This window comes from Ascaphus truei, chromosome 1, assembly GCF_040206685.1.
Source record: "Ascaphus truei isolate aAscTru1 chromosome 1, aAscTru1.hap1, whole genome shotgun sequence".
NCBI classification, from domain to species: domain Eukaryota; kingdom Metazoa; phylum Chordata; class Amphibia; order Anura; family Ascaphidae; genus Ascaphus; species Ascaphus truei.
In genome coordinates, this window is record NC_134483.1 from 131,564,449 (window position 1) to 131,584,176 (window position 19,728).

General features: G+C 40.6%; 1 protein-coding gene across 6 annotated transcripts in view; it reads left to right on the forward strand.

Annotated features, from left to right (window-relative positions):
* Window positions 1-19,728, forward strand: part of CNTLN (centlein) — a 307,481-nt gene that overhangs the window by 253,530 nt on the left and 34,223 nt on the right. For all 6 annotated transcript variants that reach the window (XM_075594863.1, XM_075594856.1, XM_075594883.1 and 3 more), the window contains one exon: window positions 17,866-18,069. In XM_075594863.1, the coding sequence (XP_075450978.1) occupies window positions 17,866-18,069 (204 nt within the window). The remainder of the gene's footprint in view (window positions 1-17,865; window positions 18,070-19,728) is intronic.

Sequence of the window (19,728 nt, forward strand, 5' to 3'; positions counted from 1 at the left end):
CGAATCCTCCTTGTGTGTGTTGGGACCTAATAGAAGGTCAATACAAAGTGTATTATTTTTAGTCCCTTAGTCATTATGTCTCTTTTAACTTCATTATGTATTATAGATACATTTTAAGTGCTCTTAACACCTTCGGCATTTCATTTCTTGTCATGAGAGTATTTTCTTACTTGCATGTACCACTTGTACGTACTATTGTTTCTGAATTAAGATCTTCTCTGCAGTTATCTTTGTTTGCAGTAAATGGTAACACAACAATATTTGTCAGACTGCAGTTTTATTACCATAAATGTGCCTTTGCAATGAGTTAACAACAGCCGTTTATTAATACTCGAATACTTGTCTTTTTGCTGAAAAAAATGGAGCCATTAAATCAGATAAACGTAATGCACATCTGCTGACCTTGTATGAATGGATCTTGGAAGGCCACTGTGTCAATGCCATGATTTTATATGCCCAAGGATGCACATGTGCTGACCTTGGGTAAACTAGTCTTGGTATTGTTTTGATGTGTTAACCAAGATTCACCTGAGTATACAGATAAATTGTGTAATATTCTATGGCCATTGTAAATACCACATATGGAGGACGTATATACAGTAGGGCCCTCATTATCTCGTTTCTGTTCGTGCACGTCTGTTCTCATTTGTATTTAACTGTTTATGTAATATACATAACTCTGTACCCCCATTGTATCGCGCGTCACAAATAAACTATCATATAATAACCTGTCATTTTATTATTAACAGTTTACAGTCACATGTCCCTGTTTACCCTAAAAGTTGTAGAATATACTTGTATACCAGTGGAGCTATTCAGAAGGAAATATAAAATGTAATAACAGGTGACCCTGTCTCGCCTCAGGAGGTAAGATCTATAATTTGTGATATAATTTATGGTCTAGACGTCATTGAGATTTCTGCGACGGCACAAATCTCTCCATTGGCCCCTTGTTCACCTGATATTTTAAATGGCAGCAGAGAAGGAATGATCAGATGTGCGCTGTTACAGAAGAAGCAGAAACCAAAACGTTCCGGTATTCTCAGAATGCAAAGATAGTTGCCTCCTAACTACAAAGAATAAAATACAGATATTACAATCACTTTTGTAGTGAATTCTTATATAGCCTCTTAGTGTTTGAAGGCTGAGGAATGAAAAGTTTGTGCTGCTCCAGAAGATGTAGAAGCCGCATTGATTTATCAATGAATGGACGTCAACTTTCCAGTGTCATAAATGACATTAAAAAATCCAAGATGGAAGTTGTCACATACTGTACATGCTTACCCGGGTGCTCGTGTGTGAAAGCGGTTAACAACAACTAGCCTCCCAGTTTTCCCAACTTGCTTGTTACAGAAAAAATATTGAAAAATTATATAGTATAGGGTCGAACAGGTTTTAGTTTTTTGTTGGTTTGTTTGTTTTTTAAATAAAATGGAGTTAAACAGAAGACCTATATACATCCCCACCAAAAGTCTTGTAACAGGCCGCTTTAGGGGTCATGAAAAGAAATTGAGATCCAAGCACATAATATGCTCAATTAGGTAGAATCTGCCTTTCGGGGTTTAGACAGAAACTCTTCCAAAGAACTTTGATTTGTGAGAGATTCCAGATCCATGACAAGCATGTAGAGGAGTGGCCTGTACTCCGTTTCTTTTTCTCCTCTGAGAGACATTTTTACGATTAACTCAGTTGGGACAAGGGAATTATATCATTTCCAATTTAATCAGAAAGTATAAAATACACTCCATAACTCTCCCCGTAATCACCAGGTATCCGCATCCTTGCGTTCCGGGGAATTTGATGAACCCAAAGGTGACTATCTCCTTTATATGCCTGAGTGAAATCACTTATCTGATACTTGAAAACTTTATCTTAACACGTTTTACATGCTGACAGTCAGGGTATATTTGCCGTTCTCACATCTATACCTGACATTTCTGAGAATTGCAAATAACACGAAATATTTTAGATAATAGTACTCTGTAATGATAAGAATAGACTGCATGGGGATGACCCCCCGAATCCCCAAAGTCTGTAATCAGGGAGATGTTATAACTTGTCTTTTGAAGCGATCTGTCTTGATAAGCATCTGCCCCTTAACACATGATTGCCTGCTACAACTCAACTTGTCTTTTTTGTCAGTTTAATATGAACCGCTAGGTATGGTTAGTTCCTGAACAAACAGAATGCATTTCTTTAATTGTTTGTTTGCCACTTAAAGGCATGAACCCAAGTTTTCTGACACATCTGCATTGCCTGAACTAAAAAGTAATTTTTTTAAGAAGGTTAACTTGTTAGTTGCTATTCTGGTCCCAAACGTTAATTGTGTATGGCTTTATTGTGACACAAGTTTTTGCTCTACATTTTCTATTATGTAGCACCACCAGTGGACAGCAGTTACCTCTGATATTTTGAGGCGATATTTCAAAAAAGGGTCTGCCTATAAATACTTTCAATTGTTTTGTCATCTGGGTATCAGCATAGAATGGTCGGTCATTAGAATGTAATTCTGTTTCCTGCTGCTAATGGTTTGAATTCGGAACCTTTAGCTAAAAAGTACAGCTACATTATTGATGACATACTTAGGCTGCGCTTATAGTGCCGCCGACATGACATCACCGTCGCGGCAAAACAAATGCATTGTCGGCAGCGCTTATAGTGCACTCGACGGCGACGGAGCGACAGTGCTACCAGAAGTCTGGTAGTGACTGATATTTGATTTTTTCGGCAACAGTCTTCCCTTGCGGCCAATTGGGAACTTCTCCGTGCCTCTGCCCTCCCCTTTTATGATGTCATCCGGCGACGTCGCCTAAACTGCAAAATACAACTCGTCGCGATGGGTGACGGCGCCGGCTGTATAAGCGCAGCCTTACTGTATGCATACATGTTTATAAACCTACTGAAAGGCCAAAGGTTGAATTTGTGTGTAGGGTTGGGTAAAATTGCTCACTGTGGAGGGTCAGCCCCAGCTAGATTTTTGCTTAAACTGTTTCCTTTAACGTTCAGCCCCCATTTTTTATGTGAAATCTATTTTAGCGCTGCACGTGTTACTTAGTTATGGTTTGCTCACCCGGTCCAGCTCAAGTTTTATTCTTGACTTGTCATTTGCAACGCATTTTTTCCCTGTCTCCAAAAGTGTAAATTGATTAGGTGATTTTAAAGCAGTAGTTCCCACACTTTGAAGCTGAAAGCAGAATCACCTACACGGCACCCCGCTGGCAAAAGGCCAATCTTGCCAACGTACAGTATATAATGGCCACTATAGACAAAGCTAACCTAAAATGGATGATAGATAATACATATTTCAAATGTTGAACTTAATATATTAACACATTAGAAACCCAAGTGGTAAACATATGACTAGTTGGACACTTGGGCTACTAAAGGCTTAACATTTGCACAGATGGATGTTATGCATTTGTGTTTTATTTGTAGGGTGTTTATGTTGTATGTTAACTCCTTTCGTGCCTTAAAAGCATTCCTTTGCAATGCATTTGTAGCCACAGGCATCAAAGGTATTACATTATTTTTTGCCATTTAGTTTTGGTAAAAGGTCTATTATAGTGATTCCTAACTGGGGGTTCAGAAATCCCTAGGGTATTGCAAGGGGTTTGCCAAAAAAAAAAACTGCAATGGCAGATCCCAGGCAGCATAGTGGGTACATGAGCTTGTGTGGGGTCTGCCCAAACTGCACCTTAGCATGGGCGATATAGCTGTCAATTACAGCAGGAGCTTCTAAAGTTGTTCCCCACAGTGCTTTTCATCCACAGCGGCACGGCATTGTGGGGCGTGACTTTGGAAGCTCTGGCAGTAATTGACAGTTACAGTGCCCACACTGAGGTGCAGTTTGGAGCCTTATTAAAGAGGCTGTCCAAGCGACATTTAAAAAAAATGTTAAATACATTTTTTTGTTTGTTTTAATATATGCAGCATTTATTTACCTTTATTGAAAACGAATTACTTAAGCTGCTAATTCGTTCACCCGTGATTGATCAGCAAAATCCTGCTTCCCCGGGTTCACTAAATGGCTGCCTTCAGTTTCAATCAATCTTTCAGTCAGTGTAACTCAGCAGCTACCATGTATTCTTATATTACTAAGGTAACATTGCCTATTGTTACAGTTTGCAGCTCAAACTGCTGGGGACATTGGCAACAAATTATCACAAACAGGAAAGTGTGGCACAGATCTTGCACTGCTGGGGAGGTGGGCTAAACCTGCCATAGAAATCAAAGGATGCTTAGTATATTTAAACTAATTAAAAATGGCATTAAGAGTTGAATTAAAAAATGATTATCTAATACTACAGAACAGATTAATTTAAAACCACACATGTAGGATAGTGCATGAATCGCTCCTTTTAAATGCGTGTTCCCCCGATCTAGGATGTTTGGCTGCGACCAAACTGCCGCTGCCTCTCTGCTATATCGCAAGTCGCCGTGGGGAAAACTCACCGCTGGACACGTCGCCGCTTCTTCACATTTCTTTGCCATCACCATCTTTAAATGTCCCAGCCGCCGTTCCTAATGTGAATGTGTCCGTTGTGAACGCACCCGCTAAGCAGGACTCTCATCGTGCCCGCCGGACCCTCGCCTCGTGCCCGCCGGACCCTCGCCTCGTGCCCGCCGGACCCTCGCCTCGTGCCCGCCGGACCCTCGCCTCGTGCCCGCCGGACCCTCGCCTCGTGCCCGCCGGACCCTCGCCTCGTGCCCGCCGGACCCTCGCCTCGTGCCCGCCGGACCCTCGCCTCGTGCCCGCCGGACCCTCGCCTCGTGCCCGCCGGACCCTCGCCTCGTGCCCGCCGGACCCTCGCCTCGTGCCCGCCGAACCCTCTTCTCGTGCCCGCCGGACCCTCAGTCCCTGTTAGTCACAAGAAAATTATTATTCCTTAAAACATTTTTTATCACTAGCTGAGCTGCCGATGATGTAGCCACAGGACTCTCTGGCCTTTCAGAAAGTCTCCTAGCGAGACGAAACGCGTCAGGACGTCGTACGGAAGCAGCAGGCTACGTCATCACGTTGGAGACCAGATCTCGGCCGGACCATGTCTCCGCTGTGGAGCTCACAGCATTCAGCCTGTCTTCAGGGGCTCCAAGACCTGAGAGTCCTGTGGCTAGATCATTGGCAGCTCAGCTAGTGATATCTTGCAGGTGATTTGTTTCCTGTACTGTGAGGATTCGTTTGGAGGACTTGTCCAGTTGGCGGTGACTATTATAGTTCACAATACGCTCTTATACATGCTATGTTTGTGAGTGAGCCTTTTTCCTTCCCTCCCCTCATATTTTAATTAAAGTGTAACAATAATGCACCAGGGGCCGTGCGCTTTTTTTCTTTCTTTTAGATTACTTTAGGAGGTGGTTCCTCCCTTCTGAAAGCAGCCAACACCTGGATTTTGAAATTGAACCATTACCTGGGACTTTTAATGTACTGGTATCTGGTATACCTTTATCTGTTATAACCTTAATTATATATTTGTTTTTTTTTGTAGAGGTTATTTAATTTTAATATTGTTTATGTATATCTGGTTTTATATATAATTGGGTATATTGTTGTTATGATTAGTGGCGCTACTTTTTTCTTTGATATATATATATATATATATCAATGTGTGTGTGTGTATATGTATATATGTATATGTGTGTATGTATATATACATACATTAAAGTAACTACCCACATCCACCAGATTCACACACTCGCACAAAATACATTTAGTTTCAATCTTGCCTTACTCGAGTCCATAGACATTTCTCGCGCGTGGAGGCTGAGGGAAAGCGGGTGCTTTGGTTATATAACCCTATGGTAGAAAAGTGTGATATCTCCAACCATACCTTCCTTCCCTCCCTCTCCCTCCCCCCCCACATAATTGCATCATTATAGAAGATTTCTAAGAATTAACCCTTATGTCGCTTGTTGTTTACCACTTTTTTTGTATGCAAATTAGATTGAATAGCCCAACCTATTTATAACTATGGCATTCTTGGTAAGTACAGTATGGTGGAATTCCCAAAATATATTGGATCCCAATGTTTTATAACACTATTTTTTAGGCCGGGGAGAGCCCAAACATTTTATTTTAAGTGTTCACCCACAAAAACAATTGTTTGCCCTTGGGACTCCCCATTCTGTATTTAGTACTCAAGATAATATGACCAATTTTGAGGGTAATCAGGTTTGAAAAAAGAAAATAAAGATTCCAGCCATTGAGTAATATAAGTGCTGGAAGTAATCTGTCTTCTTTCTCTTTGTCACTCTCTGGTCTAGATCCACAAAGCTACAGTACGTTAAATCAGGGCTCATGATGTGGCGTTACCTAAAACAGGAATTGACATTGTTTCCTGTGGTTAACGCGTATACTCAAAGCTAATTATGTGCAAAAACAGACGTTCGACATCTCATTAGCATAGGCTTAACATCACATTATTGTAGCATAACATTGTTATCTTCCCATAATGTGACATTAACTATGTCTTAGCATTACTCTGGTCCAGACCCTTAAATAAGTCATTTTGAGAGTGCTTGACGTAATTTAGGCATGACCTAACAAATAGATTTCCAGGTTGTGGGGAGCGTATATGTAGTTACCGAAAATATAAGAAACAACACACAATAATGTAATATGTCTGATGTTCACAAATAAGATGTGCATAGATTAAGTGGGGATATACTCACATATTCCCCACTCTTTTAAGCATTTCCAAATCAGTGGCAATTTGATAGTTGCTGGCAGTCTTAAAAGGGAGAACCTTTGCAGATAAGTAAAATGACAAATAGTGCAGACTGGTAATACTTTTATCCATATATAAAAATAACATGTACAATTCAACACTCACGTGGTGTCAATCAATTAAAAGCATGAGAAACACAAATCAGGCATAGATCCGAGGTGGATGGCGCTCTCACCGCCTCCACTCCTCCACGATCTCGGCTTCTCACTGTGGATCTCCCGCACTTCTGGGTTGGATCCCCGGATGACAAGCAGCACTGCATCAACGTCCTTCCTTCTCTGGTGCTCACAAACTCAACACTTTTCACCGCAGGCGGTTTGCTCCCGAGTGAGACACCGAGATCGTGGAGGAGAGGAGGCGGTGAGAGCAAAAAGCAAAAATCCTATGGATCTGCTCATACTGCTGGCGACGGTCGCGCCAATGAGGGCAAACGGCCCATGGCCACGCCTCCATGACTCCTCTGCTCTCTCTCCCTGGTATTATCAAGATGCTGCTCGGCGGCAGCACTGGTTGATGTCGCAGAATAGCGCTGCCACCTTGCAGCACTTGGGTATAATCTCAGGCTAATGAGGCAGCTGAGCAGGCCAATTAAGACAGCCCACTGGCTTTAACCTGCTCATTGCTGTCTCAGGCTCTGAAAATATGTTTCTATTTGCATTATTACATGACAGGGGATCTACACTTTTACAGTGTGTGTGTGTGTGTGTGTGTGTGTGTGTGTGTGTGTGTGTGTGTGTGTGTGTGTGTGTGTGTGTGTGTGTGTGTGTGTGTGTATGTAAGTATTAACAGATATGTTTAAATGTTTTTAAACGTTGTTACATTGGCAATTTAATTGCCATTAAGTGTCTGCACTTCCACTACTGATTAATCATGATTGTGGCGTCACTCACCGGGTGTGTAGGCTCCCTCCATGCAATCACTGGGAGATCCTGCAAACACTGGTTGAGTGATGTCACTTCCGGGTTTCAGTACTGTAGGTATATCAGGAAGTGGGGCAGCAAGTAATGGTTACTCTTTGAGAAAGCCCCAGCGTGGGAGAAACGCGTTAGAGGCGCGGGGGTGCCATCCCTTCCCTTTTTTATCCCTGCATCAACAAACAATTTCATAGCACAGTCCAGCCTTTGCTTTATTGCTGCACGGCAGTGCCCGCTGCTCTACCTCCTCCCCGGTGAGGAGATTGTTCCTATTTGCATTATTACATGACAGGGGATCTACCCTTTTACAATGTGTGTGTGTGTGTGTGTGTGTGTATGTTTGTATGTACGTATATATATGTATGTATGTATAGCTTCTGTGCATACCCAGTTAACCAGCCCCACACTGATGAGACCCATTAAGGTCGAAACAGCTGTCTGTGGGTGGTTTTCTGGGTATGCGCCTTAACACTGGCTGTGCTCAAAGCTGTGACCATGCAGCAAGCTTAAGCCTATAGGGAACCATGTTAAAAATGGTTTTTGAAGCAAAAAGTGGCACTGAGTGCTTATTTGCATGTCATTTCCCAGAATCCCTTGCTGCAGTGGAAATGCTGTATGCTGGGTGATAATGGTTAAAGGTGGGGTTGCAGACCTGCCTAAGACATGCAGATGAGCATACAGTTGTATTTGCATATATATATATATATATATATATATATATATATATATATATATACATTAAGGTCGAAACAGCTGTCTGTGGGTGGGTTTACTGGCTATGCATCTTAACCCTGGCTGTGCTTAAAGCTGTGACCATGCAGCAAGCTTAAGCCTATAGGGAACCATGTTTAAAATGGTTTTGAAGCAAAAAGTGGCACTGTGTGCTCATTTGCATGTCATTTCCCAGAATCCCTTGCTTCAGTGGAAGTGCTGTGTGCTGGGTGATAATGGTGAAAGGCAGGGTTGCAGGCCTGCCTAAGACATGCAGATGAGCATACTGTTATATTTCCATTTGCTATATATATAAATATAAATATATATATATATATATATATATATATATATATATATATATATATATATATATTGTGTGTGTATTATATATACACACATACTGTACAGTTTTTCCATTTGATATATAATGGTGAAAGGCGGGGTTGCAGACCTCGTGCGCGTGCGCGTGCGCAGTGTCGTCGTGACGTAATTGCGCTGTCAGTTTCCCTGTCGCGTTTTGTCACCAACGGGCGACTTTTCTTTTTTTTGAGAAAGTCGCACGTTGGTGAGGAAACGCGTCAGGGAAACTGACAGCGCAATTATGTCACGACGACGCTGCGCACGCGCACGAGGCCAAACCAAGCGTGGAAATACTACAAGCGGCCATTGGAAGTGGAGAGCTGATTTCGGGACAGCATAAAGACGGCGAACGGAGCCCCCTGATACCTGGTTCATGGTGAACACGTCTGGCAGTCCTGGAGGAGTCCTCAGAGACGTTATACTGCATGCAGAACCGGATGGTGGTGATATGAAATCACAAACTGCATTTTATACATTTTAATCTTGTGAGTGCGTTTCCAATCCCCCCCACCCCCATCCTCCTTCCCCCATTATAATAAACATACAGTGTTATGCTATGGGCCGTGCGCTCTCTCTCTTTTTCTGTTTTTATATATATATATATATATATATATATATATATATATTCTCATTATACCTCTCCTATCGCACATTTTCCGTCTCTGTTGCTAACGTGTCTTTGTCTTCTGTTGATCTATTTGTTGATTTATCTGTGGTGTAGCTCAGGGCGCTGTTCTGGGACTTCTCATTTCTCTCTACACACTATCACTTGGTGACCTCATTGACTCTTTTGGCGTTAGATATCATCTCTATGCAGATGATACGCAGATCCATCTATCCACCCCTGCCCTCACACCTGGAATCCAGTCCCAAGTCTTTGATTGCCTCCTGGCTATATCCTCATGGCTAAAACTGAGCTCCTCATATTTCCCCCTAAATCTGACAATAATAATAATAGCATGTTCTTGTATAGCGCTGCTAGTTTTACGTAGTGCTTTACAGAGACATTTTGCAGGCACAGAGCTTACAATCTATGTTTTTGGTGTCTGAGGCACAGGAAGATAAATTGACTTGCCCAAGGTCACATGGAGCCGACACTGGGAATTGAACCAGGTTCCCCTACTTCAAACTCAGTGCCAGTCAGTGTCGTTACTCACTGAGTCGCTTCTTCTCCTCAATATTCCTTCTTTCCATCACAGTAAAATGGTTCTACCATCTATCCGGGTACCTAGGAGTGACATTTGACTCTTCCCTTTCCTTCTCCATTCACATTCATGGCGTGGCTAAAACTTGGCACTTCTTCCTCCGTAATATTGCTAAGATCCGCTCTTTCCTCTGTCATGCTACTGCTAAAACTCTAATGCATGCCCTTATCCTCTCCAGTCTGCATCATTGTCACATACTATTAACAGGTCTCCCTGCCTCACAACTTTTTCCTTTGCAATCTATCCAAAATTGTGCTGCTAGAATAATTTGACTTTCTCACCAAACAGTCTCTGCTCATATGCTCCTCTAAATCCCTCTCCTGGCTTCCCATCAAGTTTCGGATCATCCACAGAGTTCTCCTCCTTACCTTCAAGGCTCTCCACTCATCTGCTACTCCCTACATATCCATTCTGATTTTTCGCTATATCACTGCTTGTCTCCTGCGTTCTATCCAAAACTGACTCCTTTCAACCACTTTCACCTCTGCTGCTCTCTCTCGCCTTAAACCTTTTCCCCTCACTGCTCCTTACCTGTGGAACTCCCCCACACTCTGTTTACGCCAAATATCGTCTCTCCCCACCTTTAAGACTAACCTTAAAACTCAACTCCTAAATGAAGCATTTCAATAGCTTAGACTCACCCACAGTCACTCCTACCAATCATTGTGGCCAAGTACTGCCATCTACTGCACTTATTCCCTCACCTGCTGTCTCTGTTAGTTTCCCATCATACCACTTATGTTGTAAGTTCTCCGGGGCAGGGATTTTCTTAACTATTGTGTGATCTTATTTGTTATACTTATTGTACTATAATTCCCTGTACTATAGTGTCTCTCTCGTAAAGCGATATATACAGTTTCTGTTACTTGATATACATGAACAGGTATGTTCTAAATTGGATGTTAATTTACCTATTACATTTAATAGGATTCATTGAAACCATTTCTGGTAAAATTTGACATTTTCATGACTTCTTCAGGAATCTAATTTAAGCACCTTCTGAGAGACTAGCATCTTTAGAGTCTTGGACATCTTTGAAAGCAGCTGTGCTAATTGCGATCCATATTTAGGATGACCTCATAATAATGTAACCCACCCCAATTGTCATGCCCGTCTTTAGTGAGCACACCGCAGCTGCATTTATCTCTATTAGACAACTGCATTTCAAATGTAAAAGATACTTGATAGGCAATTAGCAATAATTAGGAAACTTCACCTCGATAAGATGTCAACATTAGATTGTTTAAAATAAAAAAGTTAAATGTCAGTGGTTAAAAAAAGGTTTTTGTCTGACACTTAAGTATGACATATGAGAAACATGAAATTTTAATTTAACTTTTTTACTTCTGCTTATTATACATGCACAGTATTATTGTGTCATTCATACACTGTACTGACAGAGTGCAAAGGGTGTTAAAATAGTGCTGTTAGAATAAAAAGAGAATTAATCTACCATTGGCCAATTAGCCAAAGGGTTCTTAATGGTCTCTACAGGCTACTGAAGTCTAACAAGTAGCTAATGCATCGGTTAAAAGTCCTTTATATTACCGTCATTTGGTTAACATTTTTGTGAAAGCTACTCTCGGCTGCTAATAAGTTCATTTGACAGAGAACAGCTTTTAAATGAGTGATTGGGATAATCTGCTCAAACTTCAGTAGAGTGTCTAATGAATGAACGATACACTCCAGCCTCCAGGGCCTGCTCACACATTTTTCAGTGCCACTTTGTATTAAAGTGCTGAACTTTTGGTCGCAGGCTGACCGGGAGTGAGAAGATTTTCCAATAATGCAAAATTAGTTTGACAGAACAGAAAAGCACCCATTGAAGTTTCTGCACATTGTAAACCCTTTCAAACTTCTGGAGTATCACAGAAAAAGATGTTAGGCCTTTCCAGCAATTTCAGGGGTAAGCAAATGGCTTTCCATTTCTTGACACAGGTATGGTTTCGAAACAAACTATATGATGATGTGTAGCTTGTGAGCGACTCTGAGATTGCTTGACAGTCATATATTCACAGGCAATGTGGCTGTAATTGTATCTTTTTATGAAAATAGAATACAGGACTACAATAAATGGGTTAATGCTCTAAAGTAATGTTCATAAGGCATGGCGCCTCAGTCCTGTCAAATATGTGTCTCGTTGCAGACCTGTTAAATCTAATTCCCCTTCTTGGACCATTATCAACACTTGTTAAATGTCCAAGAAGGAGACCAAAACATTGACCACTAGAATAAATCCTGTTAAAACGTCCATGTGAGTGCTGGCTCTTCCTGCATCATACTCATACTCATACAGCCTGGACCTCGACAGACTTTCAAGCACACGTGTCAGGTTTAATTGATCTTTGTAAGTTATCCCCTTTCTATTCTTTGAGTGAAGGATGCTATTTATTTTGATAATTGAACGGGATATTTTACTTTGGCTGCATGAACCTGTAGTACTGTAATGATAGAAAGCATAGGGTCAATCTGACCTACACTGACCTAACCATTCGTGACTCAGGCTCTCCCCCACTACTCCATTTCTAATTTGTGGGTTGAAATAATATCGAGTGAGTGCAAATATGTTTTAAAGGAGACGCACACAAAAGAGCCAGGTGGGAGCTGGTTTTTGCATTTCTTAGCAGCATTTTTGTCCCAGCACAGGCAATGTGTTATTGAAATTGGTATTGACGGGTATTGTTTGGCCATTAACCAGTAAGCCAATTTCTCAATGTTTTAAATGTATCTCCAGTTATCTTTTTTTTTTTTTTTTAAAGCTCCGTTCCCTAGCAAACAATTTGCTTTAATTTGATAGCTATAGTCTAGGGCAGGGGTGCACAAACTGGGGGGCGTGAGATTCTCAGGGGGGTGGGGGGGGGGGTAGTAATGCGGCACTTACAGAGGCCCCATGCTCTTCCCCAAAGTATTTAAATTAAATGCTGGGGGATCGCGCAACGTCTCTGTAACTCCCGTACCTGATCTCTGGCGACGGGTCACCATGGCAATGTGGCGTCAACTGACGTAGTGACATCACATGACGTTGTGAGGTCAGAAACACTGGGACAAGGTTAGGAGAGGGGGGTGCCAAGGGAGAGAGCAGCAGGTGGGCGCATACTAAAAAGTTTGCGCAGCCCTAGTCTGGGGCTCTTCAACCGGCAGCCCTTGGGGCAAAACGGCCCCCGAAGGGCTTTGACGTAACCCTTGAACTCTCTACTCCTACTAATTTCATGATAGTTGCCTTGGCAGCTAAGTGCAATTTTGGCACTGAAAGTCACTTGTTAGTTAAGAGTGTGTAAACATATATACTGTACATGTACTGTGTATGGTGCAAATGGTTAAAAAATGCGTGAACATTATTTACTAAATTAACATTTTGCAATGCATCTATAATTCAATTGCTCTTTTATTTCTATATGTTTTCTGATCTGGCCCATTTGGGAAACTACTGTAGTTGAAGAGCCCTGTGCATAGTCCATTTTATAACGAAACTAGCTTTACATTAAAAATTGCAGAAGACATTCTATTGCTTCTTTCTTGCATTTCCCCCCCGCCTTCCCCCCCCCCCCCACATGTATATTACTCTTTAAATTTTAAGGGTTTACATATTTTCTGCATTTGGGAAGTTAAGAATACAATGTTTCAACCATAAACTGCTGCACGACTTTAAGGGATATATTGATTTGTAAAATCAGATCCTGTAAGTCAAATATGATTAGATACAAATTGTTTACTTTTTGCGTTGTAGCCATTTCCATTACATTTCTAATAAGACTTGTCTCTTAATTAAACATAGCATTTGTGCAACTGAATCAGAAACACTTTGGCTGCTGTATAAGTTGGTAAGTCCTACTCAGCGGAAATAAACAACTAGCATCTGTTATTGTGTCCTCTTCCAGCTTGGCTTTTACCTATTAAGTACATCAATCCCCAGTCAAGGTTATGGAAAGTGTAGTTCCCTGGCCATGATGTGTACACAGTAGATGATGAAATAAAAAAATTCACGAGAAAAGACCATCCAACAAGATATTATCTTCAGCAGCTGCTCCATTTTATTTACCCTCTAAAAGACCAATAGAAAACAAAGCCAACTAAAAAGGTCATGGTATTTTATAGACATCCAGAGAAGTGTTTTAAGTGCCATTGCCGTGAGTTTTTCTGTTTTGCTACAATTAACATTGGAGAATGTTCGAAACTGTCAAACACACAAAAAATGTTATGCTTAAATACTTGTGCTGAACAAGGGGACTGATGTCTCTTTCTACAAATGTTTTAACTACAAGTAATTAATTGTTCTGCCAGTTGCATGAATACAACTTACAAATAAATAAGAGATGTAGACTGCTCTGCGCACAGCTACATGTATATAAATATATCGTCATTGTAGAGGTAAGAGTCATTAACTACATTCTTTGAGTACTGAGGAAAAGGCGATTAAATGTTCTTTTTGACATTATTTCAAATTCATACTTAATGAGTTTTATGTTTTGCTAACTCTGAGCTATCACTAAATAGGCACTTAATTCGTTTTTCAATAGAAATATCAAGAAATTCCAAGTCAGGAAGTGCATTTAGTGAGTTTTTGCCAAAGATGCACTTAATGAGTTTTACCTCAACAACGTCGATATTATAACTACAGTATAAACGGCAGATTTTTGTTGTTGTCAGAATGCCAAGTAGTCCAGTAAATAGAAATCTTCGGTGTGTTGCTACAGCTGTATGTGGCAATGGACAGCCACCACTCTTTTAAGATCAGAAAAACCCTGAGAGAAGATCTTTCTCCAGCTTTTTGCATTTGTTCCTGTTGCATAAGGGACAAAGCAGTTCACTACATTTGTACTATAATGCCGTCATGAGGCTACTGAAAAATATTTGTCTGCTTTTTAGTCTACTTTAGAAGGAATGCTACAAAATGAAAAGAGAATATCGTTGTTATGATAATACCATTAAAATGTACAGTATTTTAATAATCTGGGACACCAAGAATTAAATGACATTTTTAAAAGACCTATTTTTATTCCATGTAACTCAGAGGGGTGAAGATGATTGCAAGCGTAAATATTAATTATGCTATATTCTATATATACACATATATTCAGGATGTAACTCGTTACAATAAGTAATTTAGTGTTAAATTAGAAATGATATTGGAAAATGATAACCTGCCTCTGTAAAGATAAAGGGAAATCAGTCTGAGGACAGGCAGATGTAGACATGCTTTATGCGATTTAAGAAACTTGGTATGCTTAATGTCTGCTGAGTTGAATAGTAGATGGTTTTGAGTTTGGAATCAAAGGTTAGTTAAATAGACAATACTATAAAGATGAGTCTTAAAAGATAAGGAACATAGGATTAACTATAGTTACATAGTGACAGAACAAAGAGGGTCTTCTAAGCAAAAGTCAATATTGATATTGAAGAAACAGCGATCTAATGTTGTTGATTAACTAAGAACAGTTTGGGTTTACACTGAGAAAAACAGGTGATTGCTATGTTTAGACTGGCTAAGGAAAAATGTATAAAGATTACATTTGGATTTATAGAATTCAGAATCATTTAATACCACCAAGCTAAGCATTCTCCACTCTATAACTAAATTGTATATGCCTGAATGATGTAACCAACTGAAATGATGCTGTGAAAGATGTTTTCTATTGTCTCTGAATAAATTGGGAAAATAACCAGACCGTGGACTATTTGATATATATTGAAAGGTGGGACATTTAATCTAATGAGTAAATGTTCATTTGGCGAACCAGCCAGACCAATCTTTAGGGAGCATGAGGTATTTATTGGCCTATAAAATAAGAAGATGTTTAGATGAGGGCAACACGTAAAAGTATTCAGAGTACCAGAGCTTAACCTAGGGTTATCATTGATGACCCACTAAAATAATGTGTATATTATGGATGTCTGGTAACAGTACCCAGACCTACCAGAGACCCCGGTGTCATCCTCAAAGGAAACCCTACATTCCTGAATTCTCCCTCCCCTCTCCAACCCCCCCCCTTTTTTTTGAGAAGCAGAGAAAGGTGGCATGAAGTTTATCTTGCATTATTCTGTACATTTACTAAATATGAGATATGTGGCATATCGGCGATACAGTTCAAACGTAGGTGAAGTATATACTTTTAACCAGTGGGTTCCGCTGTTTAAGTTAAGACCAAAAATAGTAGGTTGGTATATGTTATCTCTATCTGTTTTCTCATGCAAATGTAGAAGTTGCATTGGCAAAAGTGGTGTCTACATGTGTATTTTATTCATACCAGTGCAACAGTGAAGATGGCATTCTTCTAAGGATTATAGAAGAAAGATATGAGGCATTTTTCATACTCCGCCATAAAGGTGTCACTGGAGATTGATGAGGGGAATCTTAAGAAACACCCCAGAAGGTTATTCCGTTTTCAGTGCAGGGGATTTGAGGATAAAAAAAACATGCATTTGAGATATGAAGATAATATATAACAAGATATGTTCTGATGCAACTAAAACACATGATTTCTCATGTTCCATTCTGCAAAGACCTCTTTTGGGTGGAATCAGATATTGTTATGTTATAACTAATAGGAATCCTGCTTTTACCCCATTATTTTTATGAAATGGTCTGCATATTGTACTGTATGTTTCTTGCGACCTTATTTTATGTAACAAAGCACCGACTGACAAAAACGACACTGAGTGTGAAGCAGGGGAACCTGGTTCAATTCCAGGTTTCGGCTCGTGGTGACGTTGGGCAAATCAGTATCTCCCGGTGCCTCAGGCACCAAAATCATAAATCGTAAGCTCATCTGGGCAGGGACTGTGTCTGTAACAATTCCTATGTGCTGCGTACCATGCAATATACTGTAATTGTGAAGTGCTTTGAGTCCCAATAGGAGAAAAGTGCTATATGAAATAGTTTTTTTTATTATTATTACTACTTTTGTATATTAAATCTAAAATGGAATAAGTATTGCCTTAGGGCTCAAATTGAACTTTGCACATTTTGAAGAGCGTGATTTGCATTTTTGGACACATTTTGCTACAACAGATTTGTGTGTGTTAATCAAATATTCTTTCGGAAACTGGGACCAAGAACCCCTAGCGATAAGACTTTTCTTTATCCTTGGTGGTGGAAGCGATTTAAGGTTCTATTTGTAACAGATTGAGGGGAGATATTCCTCATTTCAGGGACCCTGCGGGGAGGAAGTGGATCGGCTTGATAGCTGTGTATGTTAACACTAGCCACATATACAACTCACATGCTCACAGGTGTGCCATTTGGGGCAATCCTTTATATAGAAATATTTCCCTGGTTTCACTGTGTTTCCACCCCTAGTAGTAACAAAGGAGGGAGAGTGAGTAGGTAGTATGATACCAACACGGCTACCCACCCTTCTTTGCTATTCACCCCTATACAGTAAATTGTTGAATACCTTTACATGTGGGTAGGGATTTAAGCAAATACTGTGGATAAGTTTATTTATGAAGCATGTTAAATTGACCATGTGAGATAAGCAGAACTCTAATGGTTTGATCTTGTCTAGTTGCCTATTTTCACTTGACAACTTAGAAAGTTTGTGGTAAAACTATTGTTAGGATAAAATATGTTAAACAGAATGCCCAGGCTATTGTTATCCCAAATGGCCACTTCTACCACATTTAATTAGCTACATTTTGTAAGAAAAGAGAACCTCTTCCACTTGTGGATTTTTATTTAAATTAATAGTGAAAGCACAGTTGGAACCATTGATAATTTAGATGGGAAGGGCAGTTTCACACACTGCAAACAAAACTAAAACGTAGAGTGAATGAAAATGTATTAAATAAAATAAAGATAAAAGCGGTAAAACCATAATTTTCATTAATGCTGGTACAACATGCTTGTGTTTGCTTTCTGTAGACTGCACTGTGCTTAATGCTTTATTTTCTTAATGGAATAGTTTGAGCCAAGTCGTGACTGTTTTTCTTTTTCCTTTTTGACATTAGAAGTTGTCTTCAGACCTCGCCGAATTTCAGCGGGAAAAAGAATATTTGGAAAGAGCTGCAGAGCAGATGAGAGAACAGCTGGCCCAAGCCAAAAGATCATCGGAAATGCAGAGCCCTATGACCTCAGATCAGTCTACTGTCACTACATTAACGCCATCAAAAAGCGCAGATTTCGAGATGAAGCAGCTCCAGAGTAAACTGAAGGTAGAAATAAACATTGTCTGATAGAATGAATTATTTCTGCTTAAGGGGTTCTCTGGTTTTAAAGATGTATGTGACTATTAGCTTTTATTTATTTCTAAAAAATGTTTTACCAGGAAGTAATGCAAAGGTGCACTGGTTTCTGTAGGTTTATTATAGATTATAGCACAGATATACATTTTATTATGTAGATTTGTAATACACACAACACTGTATATAGAATTACAGGCACATTACCTTTCTGACATAAAAACCTACAGCTTAATTGTAGCGCCTATGGTACATTTAAGATAAGTGACTGGACACGATAAGTGCTGTTAACACCAGGCAACTCCTTTATGAAGGCTTGCACCCCTGAGATCTCATTACTGCTACTTGAAATGAAACGGGACCCCAGAATGTCGATGCTTTATGTGCCTGGCTTCACTCCTCCAAAAGGGAGATGTTACAGTACATTGTTCTACTTAGTTGCAAATACTGTCTTGTGTAGGCTTCCTTAGGCCTCGGGCATGGTCAGCGCTTATGCGCTGACCCGTGCTGAGGCGTGCTGCTGCTCAAAACTGAGCCCCTGCAGCCGCAATGAGAGTGGATTTAGCAGGGGCTTGCGGAAGCGTGTCTCTCACAGTTTTGAAATTTGGCGCTTGCCGGAGCGCAGGGCCGGTCATGTGAGCGGTTCGCCCAATGAGGGCGAACCAGCTCCGTGACGTCACTGGCCCGCCCTCGTCCCGCCCCCGTCCCGCCCCCGTCCCGCCCCCGTCCCGCCCCCTGACGGCGCACTGTGTACGGCCAGGGAAAGCACCGCTTTCCCTGAGCCTCAGCGCGCCTCCGCACTGTTTGGGGCACTATGTCCCAGGCCTTACAAGCTTGTGCTCTATACTGTATGTCCATCTCATAGTATTTACTAAATATGTTGTATTCTAGAACAACCTGTCTTTGGGTACTGCCAATCACTTGCGATTTTATGGGTAACCAATTAATTTGCAAACACCAGTAAAGGTGCCACTTTATCTTTCTTTGTTCTGTTTCATATGGTAGTTTTCCTGATGATAATAAAAAACAAAGGGCAATCAGATGTGTTCATAGTCCTAATATTATACTCCTTTTTATGCGGTGCATGACATTCTACTTTTTCCTACAGTCTTTAAAAGGATGACTGCGTTCATCTGGCTTCAGCACATAAGTTGTGAAAGCCTTGGCCATAGTCATTAGCCCATTCAGTGTTAAAGGGCTTACATGTGTAACAAAATGTTTAAAAAAAAAAAAAAAAGCGAGAGACCTGATGCCTTAGCAGATTAAGTGCGAGGGAGAAAGTCCAGGACAGAGAACATACAAAAAGCAAACCTGAACTGCTGCCTTTAAGAAGCAGTTCATGATCAGAGGGCCTAAGACCCTAGTAGCAGAGCTGGGACATTAGGCTCAGGAGGGAGGATGTGCTGGTTTCAGTACTCATGTAGCGCACGCTACCATGCAATCTATGATCTCTTAGTCGTGTCAATTTCTAAAAGCTGCTCACTTACTCCTGTAGCCGGGAGTAAAGGCTTTTGTAGGACAGCTGACAACAATAGAAAAGAAAGCTGACGTGAAGGGAAAAATTGGACATACTCATACATGTGGTGGGGTCATTAGAAAGGTTGTAGTTTTGATCTAGTTTTTTTTTTCTTT